This window comes from Taudactylus pleione, unplaced genomic scaffold (genome assembly GCF_031769625.1).
Source record: "Taudactylus pleione unplaced genomic scaffold, aTauple2 ptg000061l, whole genome shotgun sequence".
Taxonomy (NCBI): Eukaryota; Metazoa; Chordata; class Amphibia; order Anura; family Myobatrachidae; genus Taudactylus; species Taudactylus pleione.
Window position 1 is genome coordinate 16,148,678 of NW_028284463.1, and position 24,702 is coordinate 16,173,379.

The window sequence follows — 24,702 nt, forward strand, 5'->3', positions numbered from 1 at the left end:
AGGTATATAAATCAGATCTTAGGGTCTCATTCAGACCCGGACGCAAGCGACGATGCGCTCGCAACCGGGTCGATGGTCCCCACAGAGCATGCACACGACGGAGCCGGCTCCGTCTTGCGCATGCGCGAGACCCGGCTAGCGACGGGCGCTCCATCGCTAGGGGTCTCGTAGCAGACGGGGCGAGCTGTCGATGTTGAGTGACAGCTCGCCCCGTTTGCTGGGCGGGCCGGGGGCGTGCCTGGCCAAACGGAGGCGTCCCAGTCGGAACGCTTGCCATTTGGGCGCGGGACCACTGACATCATTGATGATGTCAGTGGGGAACTTCCTGCTCAAACAGAGCAGGAAGTTCCCTGGGGCTTACAAGTGCCCAGACCCAACCTTAGGGTCTGGTCGTTAGCCCCGATGGTCGCAATGGTGATGACCATAGCGAGCACCACCCTGATCGCAAGCTAAGCTGTGGGTGGTAACCCACAGCTTAGCTTGCAACCTGGAGGCAGCACTTCTAAACAAGAAGTTGCCCGCCCTCATTCAGAGTGAGCGATCGCTTCTTGCGATCGACTCTGAATGAGGGTCTTAGGGGGTCATTCAGACCCGCTCGCGAGCGCAGGACGCTCGCAAGCAGGTCGATGTTACCCCAATGCGCATGTGCACAATGGAGGGAGCTCCGTCGCGCGCATGCTTGAGACCCGGACAGCGACAGCCAAGCTGTCGCTCCGGGTCTCGCACCAAAGGGGGCGTGCTGTCGATGGTGACTGACAGCATGCCCCCTTTGGTGGGCGTGCAGGGGGCGTGGCTGCCAGACGGAGGCGTTCCCATGGGAACGCCTACAGTCTGGGTCCGGCCCCACTGACATCACTAGTGATGTCAGTGGGAGTGATTTTGGCTCTGATAGAGCCAAAATCACTCCAGGGCTTGCGGTCACCGAGACCCTACCGCAGGGTCTCGTCGCAAGCCCGATGCTGTGGGTGGTCACCCACAGCTATGCGAGCGGCCAGGAGGCCGCTCCATTTTTAGGTAGGAGGGCACTGATTCAGAGCGAGCGCTCGGGTCAGGCCCTTAGTGAGCAGAAGATTCTCTTTGCTAAAGCTCCCATTAAAGGAGAGAAACTAGCCAGAGATATACCTGTCCAGTGCTGACAAACTGCAGAGTGACATTGCCTTGTTTTCTGGAATCTGTAGCAGTTGCAGCTGCTCAGTAAAGACTGTATTATACTGAGAATTGAGCCCTGTAAGCACATTATTGGTCTCCTTTTACAGCTGTTATAGAGACCAAAAGCTCCTTTTACCAGCGGTGAGTGACATCATAAAGCCATTCAGAGATTGGAGCCGTAATCACTTATCAGTGCTGGAGCCGCTTTTGGTCTAGGCGGAGACCCAGAGGATCATCAGTGACGTCCGGCCTGAGGGGCGGTAGATGTCAGATGCTCCATTTAACAACAGGAACGTGTATATAGGTTCCAATTATCTGAAGGCTCAAATACTTCCACCAAACAACTAGGAGAAAAAACCCAAGATGTGCGTAATAGAAAGACTTATTCATCCATCCAGCACATAATTATCGGGACTCCGTAATTTGTTACATTGGGCTCTATTTACTACAATCCACATTGGTAATGCAGATTGTAGTGTGATAATACCGAGTGAATTCGCATTACGAATTCAGGCAATATCACAGGGATTTACTACAAATCCCTTGCAGGGACAGAGCTTGCGATAAAGCTATGTCCCCGCGAATCCCCTTCGGAGCCTTATCACGGTATTTTCGCAAAAAATACCGTGATTTAGTGCCCGCGCATGCGTGGACCGGTCGCCGCTGCTACCCCCCCTCCGGTGCTAAGCCCCGCCTCGGCACTAAGCCCCGCCCCCGCAATCGCGGACCCCCCCTCACCCCCCGCGACCTCCCTCTCCCTTACTTACACTTACCTGCATGCTCCAGGCCTCCGGTGATGTTCTCCATTCCTCCGGTCAGGTGATCTCCCATACTGCACTGGGGCCCGATCACCTGATGACCGGGCAGCAGTGCACTGTGGGAGACCAGCTGACCGGAGGGGAGACATCACCGGAGGCCCGATCAGTGGTCCCTGGAGTCAGGTAAGTAATTTTTTTTTTTACTATTTTTTTTTTCTTTTTTTTTTTTTACAGTAATCAGCTTGCGGTCTGTTTAGACCACACAGCTGATTACAGGGACCGACTCCCGGCTCTGCTCTCCCTGTTAGAGCAGGGCAGGAGGCAGGTAACCGGGGGAGATCCTGGATAACGCCACCCCCAGGTGGCGTTATTATCACAGGGCTTTCCCTGGTATTTTTTTCACATTTATTTTTAGTAACTATGGTCAGATCACATTTCCCATTACAGTTATGGGAAATGCGATCTGCTTTACTAAAAGTAAGTGATACTTAGGGCTTGGAATAGAATTTTATGAATTCTACTCCAATTGCCCTGTAATAACTACAGGTGATACTAAAATAATGTGAAAAGGGTGTGAAAACACCCTTTTTCACATTATTTTAGTAAAAATAATGTTGATAAATAGAGACCATTGTGTGGTGAGATCACTGACAAATTGATATTATTTTGAAACAGTCTGTTACTCATTGCAATTAATATTTTTCTTTCCGTGTTTGAGGCTATCCATATTATATTCTTACTCTGCAAAATTCTGTCAGCAGTGTTATATATTTTTAATGAGAAGCTTTATATGTTTCGTTTTTAGATATTGATGTATAGGTATTTATAATATAAAATATATTGATTTAAACAGATGGTGTCTTGAAATTGTGTTTCTGCCATATTGGGAACATTACCCTTTTGATTAGCGCATTGCCATTTTTCGGTTTAATAGAGAAATAATCACACAATATGGCACTGAGTGTAATGCAACCACTGAGTATATCTTATACTAGTAGGAAGACAAAATATGGCTCCTGACTGATGCTTGGGGAAGCTGCAGGAACACAGGCTCCAATATGGCACAGTGCAACCACCCAGTATGTGACCAACCACACAAATATATTACATAATAAATGTGAGGTATCAGAAACCCCCTGACAACACCTTGTACTGTTAGGCATTAGAAAAAAAATAAAAGGTATAGTAATATGCTGACAGTATGAGTAGAGAGACACAGACAGACAGCGCTAGCACAAGTCACATACAATGCAGAAATAAACTGCACAACGGCACTACAATTCAACTACGCAGACTCAGTGTCTGATAGGCTACAGTGCTATATATGCTGACCAAGGGGTGAGGTATGCAGGGGGACCGGACTCCACCATGTCCTGAGAGAGCTGCGACTTGGCCGCCGGAGACCTCAGAGGGGGCGTGTCCAGAGGAGGAGAGCAGCTCAGGGAAGCCAGTCCTCGCAGAAAAGGCGCACTGAGCTGAGGGGAGGAGCCGCTTAAACAGGGAAGCTGCCTCCCCTGCCTGGTTATTAACCCCCGGGACGCCGGTTCCCGCACTGTTTATGTCCCTGGTGGTCCAGTGGAGTGCGATGGCTGGAGCCTGCATCCACTCCCAGGACCTCCGATCTGTCCCCTGAGACCGGAGGTATTGACTGTTCGCTCGCGGTGACCCGACTTACCTTGTCCCCTGAATCTGGTTTGCAGTCTGGGTCTGCGTGCTAGCGTGACCCCCAGCTGCCAGCCGAGAGCCCCAGATCAGTACTGGGGTCGCGTCCTGGAGGGGTGGCGGAGTGACACCGCAGATGTCCTATGGACTGCCTGCTGCTGTGAGCTCTTTTTTAGAAAAAAAAATAGTAAAAAAGTAAAGTTTAACCCCTGCGTTTACAGTGACCTGACTCTGGCCAGGCACCAACAAAACTGAGGTGCCTCGGGGCGGGGTATAGGGAGAGTGGACCTCGGGGCATCCTGGGAGTTAAAATTTAACTGTGAAGTGCCGGGATTTCCTATCCATCACCTATACCCCAAGGTCTCCCTGTGGAGCCTATGGACCCTGAAGAAAAAAATCAACACAAAAGGCTACAGACCTTTGAATTAAAAGGGTTAGGAAAAGCACCAGGAAAAGGAAGCCAGTGTGGTTTACAAATCAGGTATCAACTAGTGTGAAAGCAAAAAAGATGGCGTTTGACTTGAAGGCAGGCAAGCAATGCACCAAAGCAATGAGGAAGGCAAGTCAGATGCTTGGTTGCATAGGGAGAGGAATCAGTAGCAGAAAGAAATAAGTGATAATACCACTGTATAGGTCCTTGGTACGGCCTCATCTAGAATACTGTGTTCAGTTCTGGAGACCATATCTCCAGAAGGATATTAATACATTAGAGACTGTACAAAGAAGGGCAACTAAAATGGTGCAAGGTCTACAGCACAGAACTTACCCAGAAAGACTAAAATATCTTAATATATATAGTTTGGAACAGAGAAGGGAAAGGGGACATGATAGGAACTTTCAAATACATGAAGGGTTTTAACAAGGGACAGGAGGGAAGCATTCTTCAAAGGAAGAGTTGTACAAGAACATGAGGACATGCACTGAGACTGGAGGGAGGGAGGCTCAGGGGAAATTTGAGGAAAAACTACTTCACAGAAAGGGTAGTGGATAAGTGGAATAGCCTCCCATCAGATGTTGAAGCTAAGGCTGCATAAACACCTAAAGATTTTCTGTCCAACCAATCAATTAGTTGATTGGTTGGAATGAAAATCTGGTAAGGTATGAAAGCAAATGACAATCAGCAATTTGCTCCCAAACGCCGGAAAATGGACAAAAACTGTTGTTTAAACAAATTGTTTAGATCAAACATTTAACAAACTTGTCTGACCGACCATTTTCATCTGTTTTCTGCATTTAGGAGCAAATTGCTGATCATCAGGTACTCCCATTCCTTACCAGATTTTCATTCCAACCAATCAACTAGTTGGATGGTTGGACAGAAAATCTTTAGGTTGAACAATTTAAACACGCTTGGGATAGGTATAGGAATATCCTTAAGAGAGACTTAAGGAACAAACAGGGTTGAAGTTGCAAAAAGGATAAATATAAAGGGCCAGACTAATGGGCCAAGTGGTTCTTATCTGCCGTCAAATTCTCTGTTTTTATGTTTCTATGTATAATAAGGTATACGGGGGCTGCTAAAATTGCTGAAAGAGAAAAGAGCCCTCAATAATGAACTGTGAGTAGTGTTGTGCCCTGACTTGTTCTCTCTCTTACAGTCCTCATGCCGGGTCAGCAGAAACACACTGAGCGGCTACTTCCTGGCCGGGCGGAACATGGCTTGGTGGCCGGTGAGTAGTGTGACGCAAGCTCTTCCTGAACCCAACCTGGAACCTTATTGAACTGACTCCTAGGGTTAGGGACTAGAGTAAGGGTTCAGTGACGTGCGATGATGTCAATGACTGGGAGGCACACAGGAAGATGGGTCTGAGTGCTGGGAACCTGTCTCACCCCCTACTCACTGTAACCCTCCCCTCACTACACTAATCTTCAGTGTCCATTGATTCTTCTACCTACATCACTATGTCTTCTCTTGCTGCTGCTGCTGACTGAGCTCCGATCTCTAAACATTGCAGTGCACTTTCTGGTCACATAATACATCCAAAGTGTCCATCAGTGTTTAAGGCATGCCCCCCATACTCAGAGGCATACCTCTCTTACCTCTTTTTCTGTTCAGCTTACTGCCCTGGGTTTGGCCCTGCCCCCAGCTCTGCTAGCAGTGTCTGACTATACAGAAGCGAGGCTGAGCTGTTGCTGCCTCATCTCTTATCTCCCTGCAGTCCCTGGGAGTTCCACAAAGCTGGTGAGTGTAAACTATAAAAATGATTACAGCAAACAAATAAGATGTTTATGTTATAAATATCTTCTTTGTATTATTTTAATCATTTTCATGTCTCTGCCTCCCCTGCCTACCCTGGCTGCACGTCCCTGCTTCTAGATTATATCTGCCCCCCATCCCAACTTCTAAACTTCACCTGTATAAAATAAATATTTGAATAGCTATTACCAGTAGTACCAGTAACATGCCCATAGGGATACATAAAATGAAAGATGTTCAAACAGTGACAGTTGCTGGAGCTCTGATGCTCCAGCAACTCCCCAGCCCAGGGCCACTGGCCTTTCTGGCTTCCCCAGAACCCCAGGCCTAATTCCCTGCATATACATTGGGGAGGAACAGCAGGTAGCTTGGGCTGTGATACACGAGGCTATGAAAGCTGTATTTATGAATGGGTTAATGTACAAGTCCCGGGAATTACATCTATAAGGATTCACTGGGATTTGTAAGATGGATTAGTTTGAGCTTTTTGGCTTTTGAACGTATTCAGCTTCTTGGCACAGATAACCTGCCAGAGGGACTGTGAAAGTCTGCGCCCTCTGGTGGTGAAATGAAAGTACTCCATGTGCAGTAAACAGGCATTTAGGGCCAAATGTAATAGGACGTTTTAGTAACAGTACAGCTATAGGGGACCCATACTCATTTTGTCCCCTGCTTTTCCACAACTAGGGCCGGCTCATCAAAGCCCTGTGCTGGTTCTTAATATACAGGGGACCCCCTACGCATTTTTTCCCCCTGTATTTTTATAACCAGCACAGGCTTTAGAAAGCCTGTGGCTGGTTATGCTTTTTCTTTTTAGGGGGGGGAGGGGTTTGCATGTCATTTAAAAAAAAAAAGAAAAAAATGTTTTGCATACGTACACACAGAATCATGAACGTATTTAATGGATTTGTGCATGTTTCTGTTTCAATATGACCTGCTCAGGATATACTCGCTATCCTGAAGCTGGTCTGTTGTTTGGGGACTTTTGGTAAACTTTTTTTTGCGAGTGTGAAACTGACATCCTTTTACATTGGGCGAGTTGATTGTTTTCAATGGGAAAACATCTGGATGCGAGTTTGAGAATGGGGTTTTTTAGTAACTCTTAAAAATACGAGTTTTAGTGAACTGACACCCTATTACATTGGAGAGTTGTGAAAATTTGTGAGTTTAACACAAAACTCACAATTTACCAAAACAGACACCCTATTACTTTTGGCCCTTAGATGGCACTAAAGGTGCGTATACACTATTACAGCATTGTAATCGTACAGTTGTTCCCCATCCCCTGTAGTGCCTACACTGAATGATATGTCGTTCAGTGTAGGCTCCCTCACTCATCCCTGGTCAATCACTTGTTATCGGCAGATTGACCGGCATGTTCAGGCGATGATTGATGTTGGAAATGACCAGCGGAAGCGCGCATCGCTGGTCGTTTTCGACATTTTCACGCCCAATTCATGCACGATTAATGAGCGATTGAACGATATTGTTATCATTCAATCGCTCATTTTAATCAGCAAATGGATACGTGGCATAAGGTTATCAAACAAATATTTTATTTATTAACTTTTCTTTTCATAGTGCCGACATATTATGCAGAACTTTAAAGAGAATATTTAATCATTTACATCATTCCTTGCCCTACTGGATCTTATAGTCTATGTTCCCAACTGCGCAAACACATTAACCATACTTGACAACTTTAAATGTTCCAAACCGGAAGATCCCAAAGGGGGAGGTCCAGGTCCATGTGGTAGGTATGGGCAACGTGGTGCTATGAATGACATCATCGTGGGCCCAGCCTCTGCAGAACAATGCTATAACCTTCTTATGCATTGGACAGCAGCGATGGGTCCATGATCATATGATTCTGCTCAAATCGCATCATGAAGCTCCTTAACTGCCCCCTACACTGGGGAGTATGGCTGCAGCGTGCATGCCATGCCCTAGCGGGAGGCCTCCCAACCCTGCCCCCCAGGTGGGAGAGAGGGACTGTAGGATGTTGTAGAACCCCAGACCAGTGCCATAACTAGAGATGTGCGAGTGGTGCCGCCACACAGGGACCTCCGCTCACCCGCGAACCCCCGCATCAGGCTAGCAGGGTTCCCGGAATGACACCCTACAGCCAGAATCGCTGCTTCAGTGCTGCCGGAGCGTCCTCCTGACTCTCCAGGCAGGCACCCTGCAACTCTTACAGCCCCCGAAGCATCCTGAGGATGCTCTGGTCAGAGCTGTAATTCCCGGGGCTGCTTGCCCCACCCCCTCTGCATGACATCATGACAGCATGCTCTCAGGGGGTGTGGCCGGGCCAGTGCGCAGAAAAGCCCTGTTACTTCCCTGCCCCAGACAATCCTGATTCATGTGGTACAGCTGGAATTTGGAGGCCCGCGGGTGGGACAGTGGGACTCGACAGTACCCAGAAAACAAGGTTGTCCCGCCAAAATTGGGACAGTTGTTAGGTCTGGTTGTTGGACTTGGTAAGTAACATTGAGCACACAGTGTAAACACATGTCAACACAGGAGTATATGAACTCTATGCACATTAACACATTAACCCAAAGCAGCAATGCTAATCACTGTGCCGCCGTGCCAAATCATCTTCACTCTGGAATGGAAAGGCATGCATTAGCTCAGTACCATCAGGGATCTGTATACTAGCGGTATGACTGTATAGGCTTCACAGCATAAATATTACATTATTCATTGATTACATTAAATGTTATTTACCCAATGCAATTATTCATGGACCAGTCATCAGTGGGTTTAAATGGGTTTATCAGTCAATATAACAATATTACAATCTCTGCTCTGATCTATTTTGCTTTATTAAACTGAATGGTGAAAATGGCGATGGGAGGGGAGGAAGGTGAAGCGATTATATAGAGCGCTCGGCCTGTTATACACATTCACAGCAATATGTTATTGATTTATTTATTTTGGTACAAAAGGGGAATTGGAAGTGGCACAGGTTTAATGCCTTAGCACCAGTTTCCGTGTTACATCTCATGGTAATAATCACCTCTCTGCTTCTCTATTACACACTTAGATTGGCGCCTCGCTCTTTGCCAGCAGCGAAGGTTCTGGGCTGTTTATTGGACTGGCGGGCACCGGAGCGGCAGGTGGCATCGCTGTGGCCGGCTTTGAATGGAATGTAAGAAATTGGAGGGAATAAGTAGGGGATAATAATCTGCTGGAAATATTTGGTTTTACATTGGGCATTGTGGGCCTGCCCGCCTAGACTGAGCTCCCATACAGCTGAGTATGTCTGCTTCAGCCCCTATCCCCAGCTACAAGCGCACTGTGCCAGGTGGGAGAGAGGGGCGTAGGATGTCGTAGAACCGCAGACAATACTGATTTGTGGATTCGTGTTGTACGGCTAGATTGTGGAGGCCACAATAGGCATGGTGTGGGCGCATCCGGGTGCATTTTAGACAGACCTGGGACGTGTCTATCAGGGCTGGCATGTGGTATGAAAAAGCTGTAACTGCCCACCATTGACCACAGACTAGATTTATGGACGACCCCTGCAATCTCTGATATATCTGTATGGCGGTAGAAGTCGCCATCACCCATCTAGAATTGGAATATTCCTTACAGATGTACTCTTCAGCTTGAGATCCCACTTGTTTTATCCATCAGACAGAGCGACACAAAACAAGTATTAGTGTTATCACAATAAGAATAGTTTTTCTATAATGCACATTTAAAGCTGCTATTTATTATTTTACAGGCCACGTACATCTTGCTGGCTCTGGCGTGGATCTTTGTGCCAGTGTATATCTCCTCTGGGGTAAGTACTGTCGCGTTATATGGTCAGCATGCTTCAGGTGGCAAGAACTGTGCCGAGCCCTAGAGGTGCCATTCTGGGAGAGTAGGTTCTGGGGCTCATTTAAAGTTGGACATAATAAGTAAGTTTCCAGACATGCCTCTCAGACAGAGCAATAAGTGACTCTTTAGTGACCAGCACACAGGTGTTGCCAGAGCCGGCTCTACCATTAGGCAGCTTCCTAGGGGCGCCAGGATCTGGGGGGTGCGCCACAGAGTCTGGCCATCACAATATTAAGGATGTGTCTGAGAGAGACATTCTTGTTGTACTAAGTGCTAGTGGCAGCTGTAGAACAGAGATGATGCTATCCCACTTTCACCTGATGGGTTGGAAAGTGGGTATTGGTGGTGGCGGGGGTGGGCGGCTCAGTTGGCTGTAGTTTTGCCTAGGGTGCCGAGAAATCTTGCACCGGCCCTGGGTTTTCCTTTCACTCTTTTCTCCCTCAAATGCTTTTCCAAAATTAGACAAATATGCCATGTTGCTGTTAAAAATATGTAAAGATATGTTTGTGCCCCTCCGTTGCTGCCCACCCCCAAGTGTACCTTTTTGTCATACACTTATTTCAAACCTACTTTATTTTTCTCCTCTCTGGGAGGAGCCCGGGGAGGAGATGCAGCTGTGTACCTCAGGGGCGGGGCCTGACTATTCCAGTCATTAGGCCCTGCCCTAGGTCCGTGGGGAGGAGGTGGGGCTAAACGGTGCGATTCGTATCATTTTAGCCCCACCCCCTACCTACATGCACACAGTCCCAGTGATATCACAAGCAAGTGGGATGTGGGAGCTCCACCCACTATTCCATGCGGTTCTGGAGGACTACCTGAAAAATTGGGAGTCTCAGCACCTTCCGGGAGAGTCGGTAAGTAGGATTTATTTGCCTCAAAGTAACATTTATTCTACTGTACAATGGTGCAGCCTGTGGCAGCGCTGTAATTATTAATAATAATAATAATAATAATAATTCATAATAATAATAGCTTTTATAGGTGCTAATATTTGACAGCTGTCCAGGGACTGGTTGCTAATGAGCCAATTCTTAACAGACACCACAATTCCCATTATTCAGTGTTTACTGAGTTGCATTAAATATTAAAAAATGTTTTTAAATATTAAATGATAAAGTATAAAAAAATATTTTGTTTTTGCAGAGAAAGAGGAATTTAATTGTCCAGGTGGCTGATTTTTCTGATATTGACCATTTCTCTCTGCAACAATTTGCAGGCCAGGGAGTGGGACACATTTTAGAACCTGGGACTATCTTTGGAAAATAGGGATAGTGGTAAACTATATGTTTCACAACTTCATTGCAGTTAGTTGTAGTTCACACGCATATGTCATGGCTCTATAGTATAAATGCAGGGAGTCTGCATATTATTTGTGTATCCTGAGATCATGTATCACCTTCTTGTACATTCCAGTAATGACAGTGGTGTAATATAATTACACATCGCTGAGAATTTACCCCAGACTAGGCTGGTAGTGCTGTCTATTAGTGGTGTGGCAGTGCCACCTCCTGGCTGGTTGGGGGTACAGCAGGCTATACAAAATTACAAAATAAATAGATTTTTATAGATCTGCCTGCAATTTCTGGAACAGTTTGAACTTATGTATATTTACTTAGTAGACACCCCATTAAAATATTAACATTACTATACTAAATATCAACAGGTTTATTGTGAAGATTAGGCAGAAACATTGACATTTATCATTGCACATAACACTTAATTGTTGACATGTTTTACAATTACTGATGTACTGGAATCACTGCCACGCCTATAATGAGGCAGCTGTCTTATATAGCATTTTTATGAGGCACTAAAATTAACTCTGGTGCGTACACACGGTCAGATTTGTCAGTTCATCGATAACGATGAACAACTGAATGATTTTTACAAGGATTTGAACAATTTCATCAACGATGAACGATTTCTGACCGTATTAAATGAATGAAATCGGCAAAATCTGACCGCAACCACGGTCGATGTCAGAGATCGTTATCTGACATACGGGAACACGCATCGTTCATTAATGCATGCCCAACATGTCAAAGATATGAACGATTGATCGATTTTTACAATCGTTATCATTCATATCTGATAAGAAAGCTGACAGTGTGTCTGCACCATAAGTTTGCTGCAAAAGTATAAACTGGTGATTTGTACTTGGACAGTAAATCTAACAAAATCATAAATGATTTAATTATTGACAGTTATTTATATAGCGCACACATATTCAACCAAACCTAAACCTAAAACCTGTAGAAATATTAATGCCATTAACCTTCAACAACTATCCACCTCTCTACAACAACAACTTTCACCAATTTCTACATTCACTTCTCCTGAGACTGCGGCATCACACCTAAACCAGATTCTAGAAAAAGCCCTCGATGAAGTTGCTCCAGCTACCCATCACACACCACGTAGAGTTAGACGTCAACCGTGGCATTCTAGCTTAACAAGGCATCTACAAAAACTCTTGCGTAAAGTTGAACATCAGTGGCGAAAGTCTCATACTCCAAGTGACTTCCTCACATATAAGACTATCTACAACTCTTATCGTGCTGCTCTGGACACTGCCAAACAAACATATTTCCAGTCTCTTATCTCTGCTCAAGCCTCTAACCCCAAACGACTTTTTAATATATTTAAACTAGGGATGTGCAGGCTCGGTTCTACTCGGTTCCGTTCGGTTCTTTTTACCGAATCTTATTGGCTATCCAAAACTCGTGACAGCTGAAACCCAATAAGATCCGGTAAAAAGAACCGAACGGAACCGAGTAGAACCGAGCCTGCACATCCCTAATTTAAACTGCTTCTTACCCCTCCATCACCCAAACCACCTGCTACTGTCTGTGCACAAGATCTTGCTTTCTATTTTAGGGACAAGATTGATAAGATCCGAAATGAAATGGTAGGTTCTTCCTCAGCTAGTGACCTGCTCAATTCCCTACCTGAACCCTCTTACACATTCTCTTCATTTGATCTCACAAACGAAGATGAAGTATCTACACTCTTCTCATCCTCCTACTTTATTACCTCTCCTCTAGATCCTATACCCTCACAAATCAGTAAAGCTCTGTCTCCTGTGCTTATCCCAACCCTAACTAAAATCTGTAATCTCTCTCTCTCTACTGGCAACTTTCCATCACTGTTCAAGCACGCAATGATTACTCCCATTCTGAAAAACAAAATTCTGACCCTAATAGTCTCTCAAATTACCGTCCTATCTCCCAGCTCCCATGCCCCTCCAAGCTACTTGAGAGACTTGCCTACACCCGCCTCACACCCTTTCTTAACTCACACAACTTATTGGACCCACTTCAGTCCGGCTTCCGTTCCCAACACTCCACAGAGACAGCACTGACTAAGGTAGTAAATGATCTTGTCACTGCCAAGGCTAAAGGCCATTACTCACTCCTAATTCTTCTAGATCTCTCTGCTGCTTTTGACACTGTTGACCACTCTCTTCTCATACAAACACTACAATCCCTAGGTCTTAAGGACACGGCTCTGTCTTGGTTCTCTTCCTACCTATCTGATTGCTCTTTTACTGTTTGTTTTTCTGATTCTGGCTTCTCTTCACTACCTCTATCAGTTGGAGTACCACAAGGCTCTGTCTAAGGTCCTTTGCTATTCTCAATCTAGATCACTTCTCTTGGCAAACTAATCAATCAATATATATATATATATATATATATATATATATATATATAGCACCTATCCTTGTGTATCAATGCCTATTTCCTTATAGATTGTAAGCTTGCGAGCAGGGCCTTCCTACCTATATATCTGTCTGTTGTTATCCAGTTTTGTTCTATTAATGCTTACAATTGTAAAGCGCAACGGAATATGCTGCGCTATATAAGAAACTGTTAATAAATAAATAATAAATAATTCCGCAGCGCTTTACAGGGAAGTGGAGCTTACAATCTATATTCCTTATCACACACATACACACTAGGGTTAATTTTTGTTGGGAGCCAATTAACCTACAGGTATGTTTTTGGAGTGTGGGTGGAAACCGGAGTATCCGGAGGAAACCCACGCAAGCACAGGGAGAATATACAAACTCCACACAGTAACTGTCGTAGTGGGAACCAAACCCACAACCTCAGTGCTGTGTGGCAGTAATATTACATCGTCTATGCTGCCCACAGTCCAAAAGTATGTGTCTTTTGTAGTATTATCCAGATTTGTTTTTCATTGGTTCCTGTAAGAAAAGTTGCACGATTTTGTTTGGCGTTCTAGACAGAAGACTGGTCAGCAGTGCGTGTGGTCAGTAGCCACGGTGTGAATAGATTGTCAGTGACCATGTCCTCTCATCCTTTAGATTGTCACCATGCCGGAGTACCTGCAGAGAAGGTTTGGTGGAGAGAGGATTCAGATGTACCTGTCAGCGCTCTCCCTACTGCTATCTGTCTTCACCAAGATTTCCGTAAGTACCCATCCTGCTGCCCAGTCATAGGGAAGAGTAAGTACCCGTCCTGCTGCCCACTCATAGGGAAGAGTAAGTACCCGTCCTGCTGCCCACTCATAGGGAAGAGTAAGTACCCGTCCTGCTGCCCACTCATAGGGAAGAGTAAGTACCCGTCCTGCTGCCCACTCATAGGGAAGAGTAAGTACCCGTCCTGCTGCCCAGTCATAGGGAAGAGTAAGTACCCGTCCTGCTGCCCAGTCATAGGGAAGAGTAAGTACCCATCCTGCTGCCCAGTCATAGGGAAGAGTAAGTACCCATCCTGCTGCCCAGTCATAGGGGTGCATAAGCACCCATCATGCTGCCCAGTCAGAGGGATATGTAAGTACCCATCCTGCTGCCCAGTCATAGGGGTAATAAACTTAAAGGGGTGATCACTAATTTTTATTTTTATCATTGTGCATATTGTTTTGGTAGTTGATGGTGTTTTGCCATTTGCTGATTTTAATTGATCATTGGTGTTTTTTTTTAAAAAATGGAAAAGTTTCTACCAACTTCCCTGACATGTTGAGGCCACTAGGAAGGATCCCCAGAATGGCTCATTCGGGTGTAAGAGGGAAAAAGTTAATACGGTATTATGTGGTGAACTTCCAGACCTTTTTCCAATTTTTTTTATTTTGGGCTTTGCACTTTTAGGATCAGCAGATAACCCTATTTGGTATTGCCTCTGTGGCAGGGTCAGATTAACAATGGGTGGATAAGGCTACAGCCTCAGGCCTCCACATAAAAGTAGGCCCATCATCATGGGGCATGATCAGCCATAAATCATGAGTATTGTAATTGTATTTCTATTTACTGTACCTTTACAGATTTAGGGATAAATTGGGGCTGATGGCGTAGGGGGAGTACACGCCCACATGGCACTGGCCACACCCACACTGTACTGGTCACACCTCCACTTCTCACAATAGGCCGCTGATCATTTTCAGCCCCGGGCACACGTGGCCCTTATACAGCCCTGCAGTCTGTGGAGACGGGTCGTCTTTGTGAACAATATTGTAAAACATCCAGCAACGTGAGTGCAGGAATTACTTGAGAAGAGTTATAAAAGGGGCGCAACAGGTGCTCCATTGTCAATTAGGGTAACTGGTCTCTCCTGGCACTTATACCAGAAGTAGTTTGACCATAAACAACCAAATATTATGAAGCATATTATAATATGAGGAAACCACTTTGTGCCTTGGGTGCACAGTGGTTAGCAGCCTGGCCAGAGGCTTAGCCAGGCCAGGACCTATAGGTTTACAAGCAGCTGAGCTGGCATAGCGCTGGCCGTGTAGGAAACCGCCTCTGCGCCGCGCTGACTCTGCATTAGGAAGAGGTCAGTGCTGGTGCTGTGACTGACTATCACTGGTGGTAGATGAGCCGGTGTAGGATCAGTGATGTCACTGGCTGTCCCGCATCATTACAGGCAGCTGTTCTCTTAAATTTACACTTCACAGCGGCGTACTGGAGCAGTGAAGTGTAAATTTATCATGTGTAGGTAAGTGTAATGTCCGCAGCACCTTCCCTCTCCCTGCAGTCTGCCCATCCAGGGTACCCTCCCACCCCAACATGGGGTATCCGATCTGTGCACCTCCATCTGGGACTTGTAGTTCAACAACTTCTGGTTCCACAAGTACTTCTCAGATGTTCTCCCAATGTTTCTTTCTATTGTACAGTCACTAACACTGACCTCATATTATTAGCAGCTACTGTGGTTGGTGGATCGGCTTTAATCACTGATCAGTATACTGTACCCTCTCCGCCTACCCAATCTGTGTCACTCCTGTTCGTCTGCCCCTCCCTTAAAGAATGTAAGCTCTTTCGAGCAGGGCCCTCTACTCTCTTGTGCTTCTCCCTACTGTAATTTAATTGATCTCTTACTCCCCACTAGGGCAACCAACACTCGGCTGCTTATATGGGCGTAAAGGTCGCTAATATAGCAATGTTTATTATACATGTCCATGTCCTGCTTTGTATTGTAAGTCCCTGGTTACTTATTTGTCTATGTACTATGTAAGGCGCTGCGGAACACTTGTGGCGCCATATAAATAAATGATAATAATAATAATAATGTTGGCTACTGGCGCTTCCGTTGCTATGTTCCTCCGCCCTGTCAACCAATGGTAATGCATCCTGCAACCGCTTTAAGGAGAGATTGACCAAAACCTTGCTCTTAGCAACCAATCAGATTCTTGCTATCATTATCAGGGGCGCCGAGACGGAGACGGGGAGCGGGTACAGATTACCCGGGCCCGGGCTTCCTGAGGGCCCGGCGGGGGCCCGGGTCCGACGCCGCCCCCCCCTCCCTCACAGCAGCCCAACACACAGCGTGTGCAGAGCTGCAGTTGGAGACTGCTCGTGGCTGCTGGAGCAGCAGCCACAGCAGTCTCCTATGCCTGTGCGGGGGAGCGATCACACTGATCGCGCCCCCCCTGGCTTTGCGCCGGGCTGAGGGGGCTCAGAGCGCCCCCCTCCCCGGTGCGCAGCGACGCCTAGCGGCGCTGCAAATCTTTTTTATTTCTTTTTTTTTCAGCAAGGGGGCGTGGCCACGCCTCCCGAGATTAGGCCATGCCCCCTATTACCGGGGCCCGCCTTGGCTCTTGGCAGACCTGATCATTATATAGGCTGTAGTGGAGAAATGATAGCTATAATCTGATTGGTTGCTATAGACAAAACCTCCACTGGCCCTTTTTAGAAGGTTTAGTAGTTTTGCCCCTAATTGCTTACTTTTCAGTCCTCATCTTGCAGAGGGAGGCTCAGTGGTGTCATTAGAACCAGCAGATGATCTGGGTGCACTTGGCATTGGGTAACATCTGTCTAGGGGGTGAATTCAATGAATCTGCTACATGAAAGAGAAAATGATTACACACAGCTGCACGCCCTGTTCTCTGTACATTGCTGGAACTGCTCCCAGCACACTTACCTCAGTGCTCTTGGGGAAATATAGGTCAAAAGACTTTCCACTATTTCTCCATCATGTCCCATGTTTGGGCACGTCAGGGCGCATCGGAGGGGAAAAGTCAGGGGCATTTCTGAGAATTTTCTCATATTTCTATTGTCACATGAACGGGATCCTGTCATGTTTAATTCATTTAAAAGATCAGGACTCTTTCACATCAATGAATGATTCCTTTATGGATTACACCAAACAAAAAAGTAAGTGTGTGGCGCAGACTCACTTGGGCACCGGTGTCTTGGATTGTGTAGGTCTCCTCTGGGTACAAAAAAACCATACAAGTAGGTTAGGTCACATCTCAGTACTTTATGTACCTGCGGTAGGGAAAGTAGTAGAATGAGTTAGAATTTTCACTACTCAGTGCCGCCATTGCAGGACTAAGGGAATGCCTGCACACCATTCTCCTGGACATAACTAGAATGGCCCAGGGGGCAATTGTCAGCCCTCCTGGGTGACTGGTGAGGCACAGTGAGGTTTCACAAAACCTTAGATAATTTTCATCCAGCAGCTATGCAATGCCTTGTACTACCACAGAGGGGCGCTGCATTAGTACTTTGTCATTTTGTAGTACTGCCAGAATCTGGCTTCTGGGCCTGATACGGATTTGGGAATAGAATACAGGGGCCTACACACGGTACGATTTGCCAACTATCCAATCTCGTTTGCGATTTCTCTTGAACTCCTGAACAAACAATATTGTGCCTACTCACGGAACGATTGTACAAACAAACGACCAAATGATATAGATGGGTCGTTGACTGCAAATCGTTAACGATATATAATTTGGCAGCAATTAACCTCACGATGCATCTTCTGCATACCTCCCAACATCTAAGTCCGGACAGGAGGGACAGTTGCGCACGCAGCAGACGTCCGCCAGAAATAGGGACGTGGCCTTGTGGGAAATGCGATGCGCGTCAGCCACGACCCATTTTCATCATGCTGGGGGCTTGCCCAGCTCTCCAGGATCTGCCGCAAAGGCCCCCAGCCTCTTCAAGAGCCAGGCGCACGTCATCCATTCACCGCTGCTCAGGTATACAGAGCAGCGATGTTAGCGGGTTCTCCCCAACTTCCCCCGGCCTGCGGGACACAGCGGTCCGCTGGTGGGACAGTACCTCTAAAACGGGATTGTCCCACTGAAATCAGGACAGTTGGGAGGTATGCTTCTGTCTCCCTGTCGGCTGGCATAAAATGGTGGAGGGGAGTGGCAGTGTGTACCCAGCTTTACTCTATTCCCAAATCTTAATCAGTCCCTCTGTCCACTATCACTTGTAAACACTCATAATATGCTAATGGTGTTTCTTCTAAATACAAATTAAACTGGCGTGAACAGGCACTAGGGAATAATGGTGGGTACACACCTGACAGATATATCATGATGGTCGTTCATACACAGTGAACAGCCATCATCTGCTTGTGCCCTTGGGTCCCGATGGGCGTGTCCATGGTGTGTCCCGCCCCCTTCCTCGCGGCTGCCGCTGTATGTGTACGGGCGGTCTGCAGACATATCTGTCCATCGGCTGTGCAGCACAGCCAATGCGATATGTCGGTGAACATCGACGTTCACCGACATATCGCGGGTACACACTGGCCGACGGGCAGCAGATACATTGGCCGATCAATTGATCTGTCAGTGTGTACCCAGCATAATTTCACTGAATAACAGATAAACTGAACATCCTCCCCGCCAGTATATACATATACTTTACAATATTAAAGTACTAGTTTTGCCTATTAAAAACCTATTTCTCAAAGACGTATGTAAGAAATTACAGGGACAGGCTATGCCAGACCCAGTTCGGAGGCTTAGACCTTTGCGTTCATTTTATTGAATAGTAGCCCCTGTGTTAGATGATTTACTGTAGAAACATCATTAATGTTAACGCTTAAAACTGAGAGCCTAATTCAGTGTTGGCCCAGTGCGCATGCGCACGACGGAGGCGGCTCCGTCATGCGCATGCGGAAGACCCGGATAGCGACGGGCAAGCCGTCGCTCCGGGTCTCGCTACAAAGGGGGCGTGCTATCGATGTTGAGTGACAGCACACCCCCTTTGGTGGGCGTGCCGGGGGCATGGCTGCCCAGACGGAGGCGTTCCCATGGGAACGCTTACTGTCTGGGGCCGGCCCCACTAACATCACAAGTGATGTCAGTGGGCATGCTCTCGGCTCTGATAGAGCCGAAAGCACCCCAGGGCTTGTGGCAACGAGACCCTACCACAAGGGTCTCGTCGCAAGCCCGATGGTCGTGATGGTCTTGACCATCGCGACCATCTTCCTGGCCGCTCGCTATAGCTGTGTGTGGTCACCCACAGCTATACGAGCATCCAGGAGGCCGCTCTAAAAATGAAGGACGGCCCTGATTCAGAGCGAGCGCTCTGTCAGAGCGTCTGGCTCTGAATCAGGGCCTGAGCCTGGTCTTTTATTGATGCCCGGGGTGTCTGTAGCTTCTAACCTAAAGGGGCCAGGTTGGGCCTTAGTTCTGCAAAATTGTGTATATGCTGTCCAATCAGATTACACAGATATTAGACTAAAGTGTATCTTCCAAGCTCCATTAAACTATAATAAACAGGTCAGACAGTCCCATCACACTTTGGCAGGATGGACATGCTGGAGCATGTAGTTCCACAATATTGCAGGTTACCTAAACTTGGCGTAAGACATAAGGTTGAGGTGAAGTCAGGGTGAAAGCCAAGTTATATAATGTCCCCAGATATTGAATTGTCCCCTAAATGCCCTGTGTGCACCTGGCCAGGCGTGTTTGTCTCTGTTACGCAGTACACAAGGTGAAATGTCTGATGACCTGATAATGACTGTCTGTCGCACAAAGGAACCTGTCACTGTTTACATCTTGTCCTCACAGAAAGCCTCAGACCTTATTCCTAAGTTGTCCTGCCTTTGTGCATTTTTTTGGGGGTGTCTTCTCACGCCCTGCTCAGGCATTTACTAGGCTTTTATTTCAGGCCAGCGGCCTGGACACACCTGTCACATGTCACTATGCCTGACATTGTCTCGTGTTTCTCTGCGCGTTATCCAGTTTACTTGGGTATTATAGATTGTGTATTACCACAGGCGGCATTTGTGGTTTACCTCCAATACGGCGCACTCCCGTCAGGTTACGCTCCTGACATGTAATTGATCTCAGCCTACTTTGTATACAAAATAATAAAGACTAAAATTATGGGGCTTTATAACGCATATGGCCCCTGGACATGGCCAGACAAATAGAGTGGGCTCTCCCCCCCCAAAACACATGTCCACAATGCAGACCTCTGATCTGCTCCGACCGTAGTTCCTGCACTGATTACAGTCCCATAATGTCATGTCTATTGAAATGTGTTAGAACGTATTTTATTTCATTTCAATTAGTCCTCTGTTAGCAATATAATTGTGGGCGAGAACCTTGTCCCTGTTTCCAAAATGGCCGCCACAACACTAAAAGGACTAAGGGGTGTCTATGTACTAAGCTTTGGAGAGAGATAAAGTGGATGCAGATCAGCTCCTGTCATTTTTCAAACACAGCCTGTAAAGTGATAGGAGCTGATTGGTTGGTACTTTATCTCTGTCCATCTCTCTTCAAGGCTTAGTATATAGATTATTAACCCTCCGTGCTGTGGCACCATTTGGTGTAAATGTTGGCGCTCTGAGTCTGATGTGTGTAAAATCTATATATAAAATGTATGTATTTTACAAGTGTTGCCTCACAGACCAGGGACTTCAGCACTGAAGAAGTGAGCCAGCTAAATAATGTATTAAAAAGTCATTCAAATGTTGGGCAGTGCTAATGTAATTTAAGATGTTATATGTAATGAGGCGCTGTAATAGTAAATGTCTGGTGCTGCAGCACAGAGGGGAGATTTGCTCTGTCAGTTGTAGAACTGTATAAATGTATTGTATCATGTGCATTTTAGGTAATATTATGTTCAAGAGAGTCCGCATGTAATTGTGAGACAGACTTGTGAATGAAGTCTTTGCTGGAGGGGACGTAATGGAGTGATAAATGCATGCACCTGTCACAGCAGGGGACTATTATTTTTATTTATTAAGGTATTTATATAGCTCACACATATTGTGCAGCACTTTACACAGAATATTTAGTCGATCATATCAAATCCTGCCCAGGGGCGGATCTAGACTCTTGCTTTAGGGGGGGGCGGTGTGTGTGTGTATATATAATATATATATATATATATATATATATATTAGGGGTGAGCGGGTTCGGATTTCTGAAATCCGAACCCCCCCGAGCCCCCCCGATCCGAGTCCGATCCGAATCAGGCTCGACTTTTCCCGCCTGACTCGGATCTGAAATCGAGGCAAAACGTCATCATCCCGCCTTCCGAGTCTCGCGGGTTTTGGATCCTATATAAGGTACCCACGTCGGCGCCATTTTCTCACTCGGCTGTGGACAGTGAAGAGGGAGGGTGGGAGTTAGGGCTGTGTAGTGTAGTGCTGCTGTTGTCCACTACTTCAAAGTCCATAGGGGCTGGCTGTGTTGTGCTGTGCTGCTGTTGTTAATAGGGGCTGTGTCCACTACTTCAAAGTCCATAGGGGCTGGCTGGACTGTGTTGTGCAGTCAGTTCTCCATAGGGGCTGTGTCCACTCCAAAGTCCTGTGCAGTGTCCCAGTCCTAAAGGAGTGCTGCAGTGTTGTCCAGGGGGTGCTCTGTCCATCAGGGGTGCTCCCCCCAAGTGCTAAAAAAATAATATATTTTCTGTGTTTGTGAATTGTGTGCGCAGTAGCCGCACGTGCATCAACAAAGTAGTGCCAAGCGTGCGCCTGTGTCATAAGTAAAGGGCCGGCTGGCTTGACCGTTAAGGGTGCTGTAACCCCCGAAAGTACACTCCAGTCCAAACCAAAAAAAAAATTATTTTCTGTGTTTGTGAATTGTGTGCGCAGTAGCCGCACGTGCATCAACAAAGTAGTGCCAAGCGTGCGCCTGTGTCATAAGTAAAGGGCCGGCTGGCTTGACCGTTAAGGGTGCTGTAACCCCCGAAAGTACACTCCAGTCCAAACCAAAAAAAAAATTATTTTCTGTGTTTGTGAATTGTGTGCGCAGTAGCCGCACGTGCATCAACAAAGTAGTGCCAAGCGTGCGCCTGTGTCATAAGTAAAGGGCCGGCTGGCTTGACCGTTAAGGGTGCTGTAACCCCCGAAAGTACACTCCAGTCCAAACCAAAAAAAAAATTATTTTCTGTGTTTGTGAATTGTGTGCGCAGTAGCCGCACGTGCATCAACAAAGTAGTGCCAAGCGTGCGCCTGTGTCATAAGTAAAGGGCCGGCTGGCTTGACCGTTAAGGGTGCTGTAACCCCCGAAAGTACACTCCAGTCCAAACCAAAAAAAAAATTATTTTCTGTGTTTGTGAATTGTGTGCGCAGTAGCCGCACGTGCATCAACAAAGTAGTGCCAAGCGTGCGCCTGTGTCATAAGTAAAGGGCCGGCTGGCTTGACCGTTAAGGGTGCTGTAACCCCCGAAAGTACACTCCAGTCCAAACCAAAAAAAAAATTATTTTCTGTGTTTGTGAATTGTGTGCGCAGTAGCCGCACGTGCATCAACAAAGTAGTGCCAAGCGTGCGCCTGTGTCATAAGTAAAGGGCCGGCTGGCTTGACCGTTAAGGGTGCTGTAACCCCCGAAAGTACACTCCAGTCCAAACCAAAAAAAAAATTATTTTCTGTGTTTGTGAATTGTGTGCGCAGTAGCCGCACGTGCATCAACAAAGTAGTGCCAAGCGTGCGCCTGTGTCATAAGTAAAGGGCCGGCTGGCTTGACCGTTAAGGGTGCTGTAACCCCCGAAAGTACACTCCAGTCCAAACCAAAAAAAAAATTATTTTCTGTGTTTGTGAATTGTGTGCACTGTGGCTGCACGTGCATCAACAAAGGAGCAGCGCCAAGCGTGCGCCTGTGTCCCATAAGTAAAGAGCCAGCTGGCTCATTTCTTAAAGGGTGGTGTAACCCACAAAGTGCACTACTCTCCAGCAAAAATAAAATAATATTTTCTGTGTTTGTGTGCGCTTTAGCCGCACGTATATATATCAATATAACATAAATGGAGGACCAAACTTTCTCCGATAAAAATAAAATAGGGAAAGATCAAGAACCACTTCCTCCTAGTGCTGTTGCTGCTGCTGGGAGTTGTTCATCATCCCAGAGAGGAAGTAGGAACATCACTACTTTTACTAAACAATTGACCCTCCAACAGTCCCTAGCGATGAGGATGAAGTACGACAGCAGTCATCCTGAAGCAAAACGTATAACTGAGGCCTTGACTGCTATGTTGGTGTTAGACGTGCGTCCGGTATCCGACATTAGTGCAGTGGGATTTAGACAATTGATGGAGGTAGTGTGTCCTCGGTTCCAAATCCCGTCTAGATTCCACCTGCATCCTTAAAGCAGCAGCGACAAGCGTGCGTCTGTCTGTTAAAGGGTGGTGACACCCTCAAAGTGTTCTACACAAACAATTAAAATATTGTTCTTTTTTTTTCGGTCTTTGTGAAATGTGTGGGCTGTAGCCGCACCTGCATCCTTAAAGCAGCAGCGACAAGCGTGCGTCTGTCTGTTAAAGGGTGGTGACACCCTCAAAGTGTTCTACACAAACAATTAAAATATTGTTCTTTTTTTTTCGGTCTTTGTGAAATGTGTGGGCTGTAGCCGCACCTGCATCCTTAAAGCAGCAGCGACAAGCGTGCGTCTGTCTGTTAAAGGGTGGTGTAACTCTCAAAGTGCTCCAAAAAATAAAAAACTATTTTTTTAATGTGTTTGTGACTTGTGTGCGATGTAGCCGCACCTGCATCCTTAAAGCAGCAGCGACAAGCGTGCGTCTGTCTGTTAAAGGGTGGTGACACCCTCAAAGTGTGCTACACAAACAATAAAAATATTCTTCTTTTTTCTGTCTATGTGAATTGTGTGGGGTGTAGCCGCACCTGCATCCTTAAAGCAGCAGCGACAAGCGTGCGTCTGTCTGTTAAAGGGTGGTGACACCCTCAAAGTGTTCTACACAAACAATTAAAATATTGTTGTTTTTTTTCGGTCTTTGTGAATTGTGTGGGCTGTAGCCGCACCTGCATCCTTAAAGCAGCAGCAACAAGCGTGCGTCTGTCTGTTAAAGGGTGGTGTAACTCTCAAAGTGTTCCAAAAAATAAAAAACTATTTTTTTAATGTGTTTGTGACTTGTGTGCGATGTAGCCACACTTGCATCCTCAAAGCAGCAGCGACAAGCGTGCGTCTGTCTGTTAAAGGGTGGTGACACCCTCAAAGTGTGCTACACAAACAATTAAAATATTGTTCTTTTTTTTTCTGTCTATGTGAATTGTGTGGGCTGTAGCCGCACCTGCATCCTTAAAGCAGCAGCGACAAGCGTGCGTCTGTCTGTTAAACGGTGGTGACACCTCAAAGTGTTCTACACAAACAATTAAAATATTGTTCTTTTTTTTTTGGTCTTTGTGAAATGTGTGGGCTGTAGCCGCACCTGCATCCTTAAAGCAGCAGCGACAAGCGTGCGTCTGTCTGTTAAAGGGTGGTGACACCTCAAAGTGTTCTACACAAACAATTAAAATATTCTTCTTTTTTCTGTCTTTGTGAATTGTGTGGGCTGTAGCCGCACTTGCATCCTCAAAGCAGCAGCGACAAGCGTGCGTCTGTCTGTTAAAGGGTGGTGTAACCCTCAAAGTGTGCTCCACAAACAATAAAAATATTCTTTTTT

General features: G+C 46.3%; 1 protein-coding gene across 1 annotated transcript in view; it reads left to right on the plus strand.

Moving 5' to 3' along the window:
* Positions 1-24,702, plus strand: part of SLC5A10 (solute carrier family 5 member 10) — a 200,415-nt gene that overhangs the window by 28,514 nt on the left and 147,199 nt on the right. Inside the window, exons 2-5 of the mRNA XM_088464806.1 lie at positions 5,168-5,239; positions 8,813-8,917; positions 9,497-9,556; positions 13,922-14,026. Of these exons, the coding sequence (XP_088320932.1) occupies positions 5,168-5,239; positions 8,813-8,917; positions 9,497-9,556; positions 13,922-14,026 (342 nt within the window). The remainder of the gene's footprint in view (positions 1-5,167; positions 5,240-8,812; positions 8,918-9,496; positions 9,557-13,921; positions 14,027-24,702) is intronic.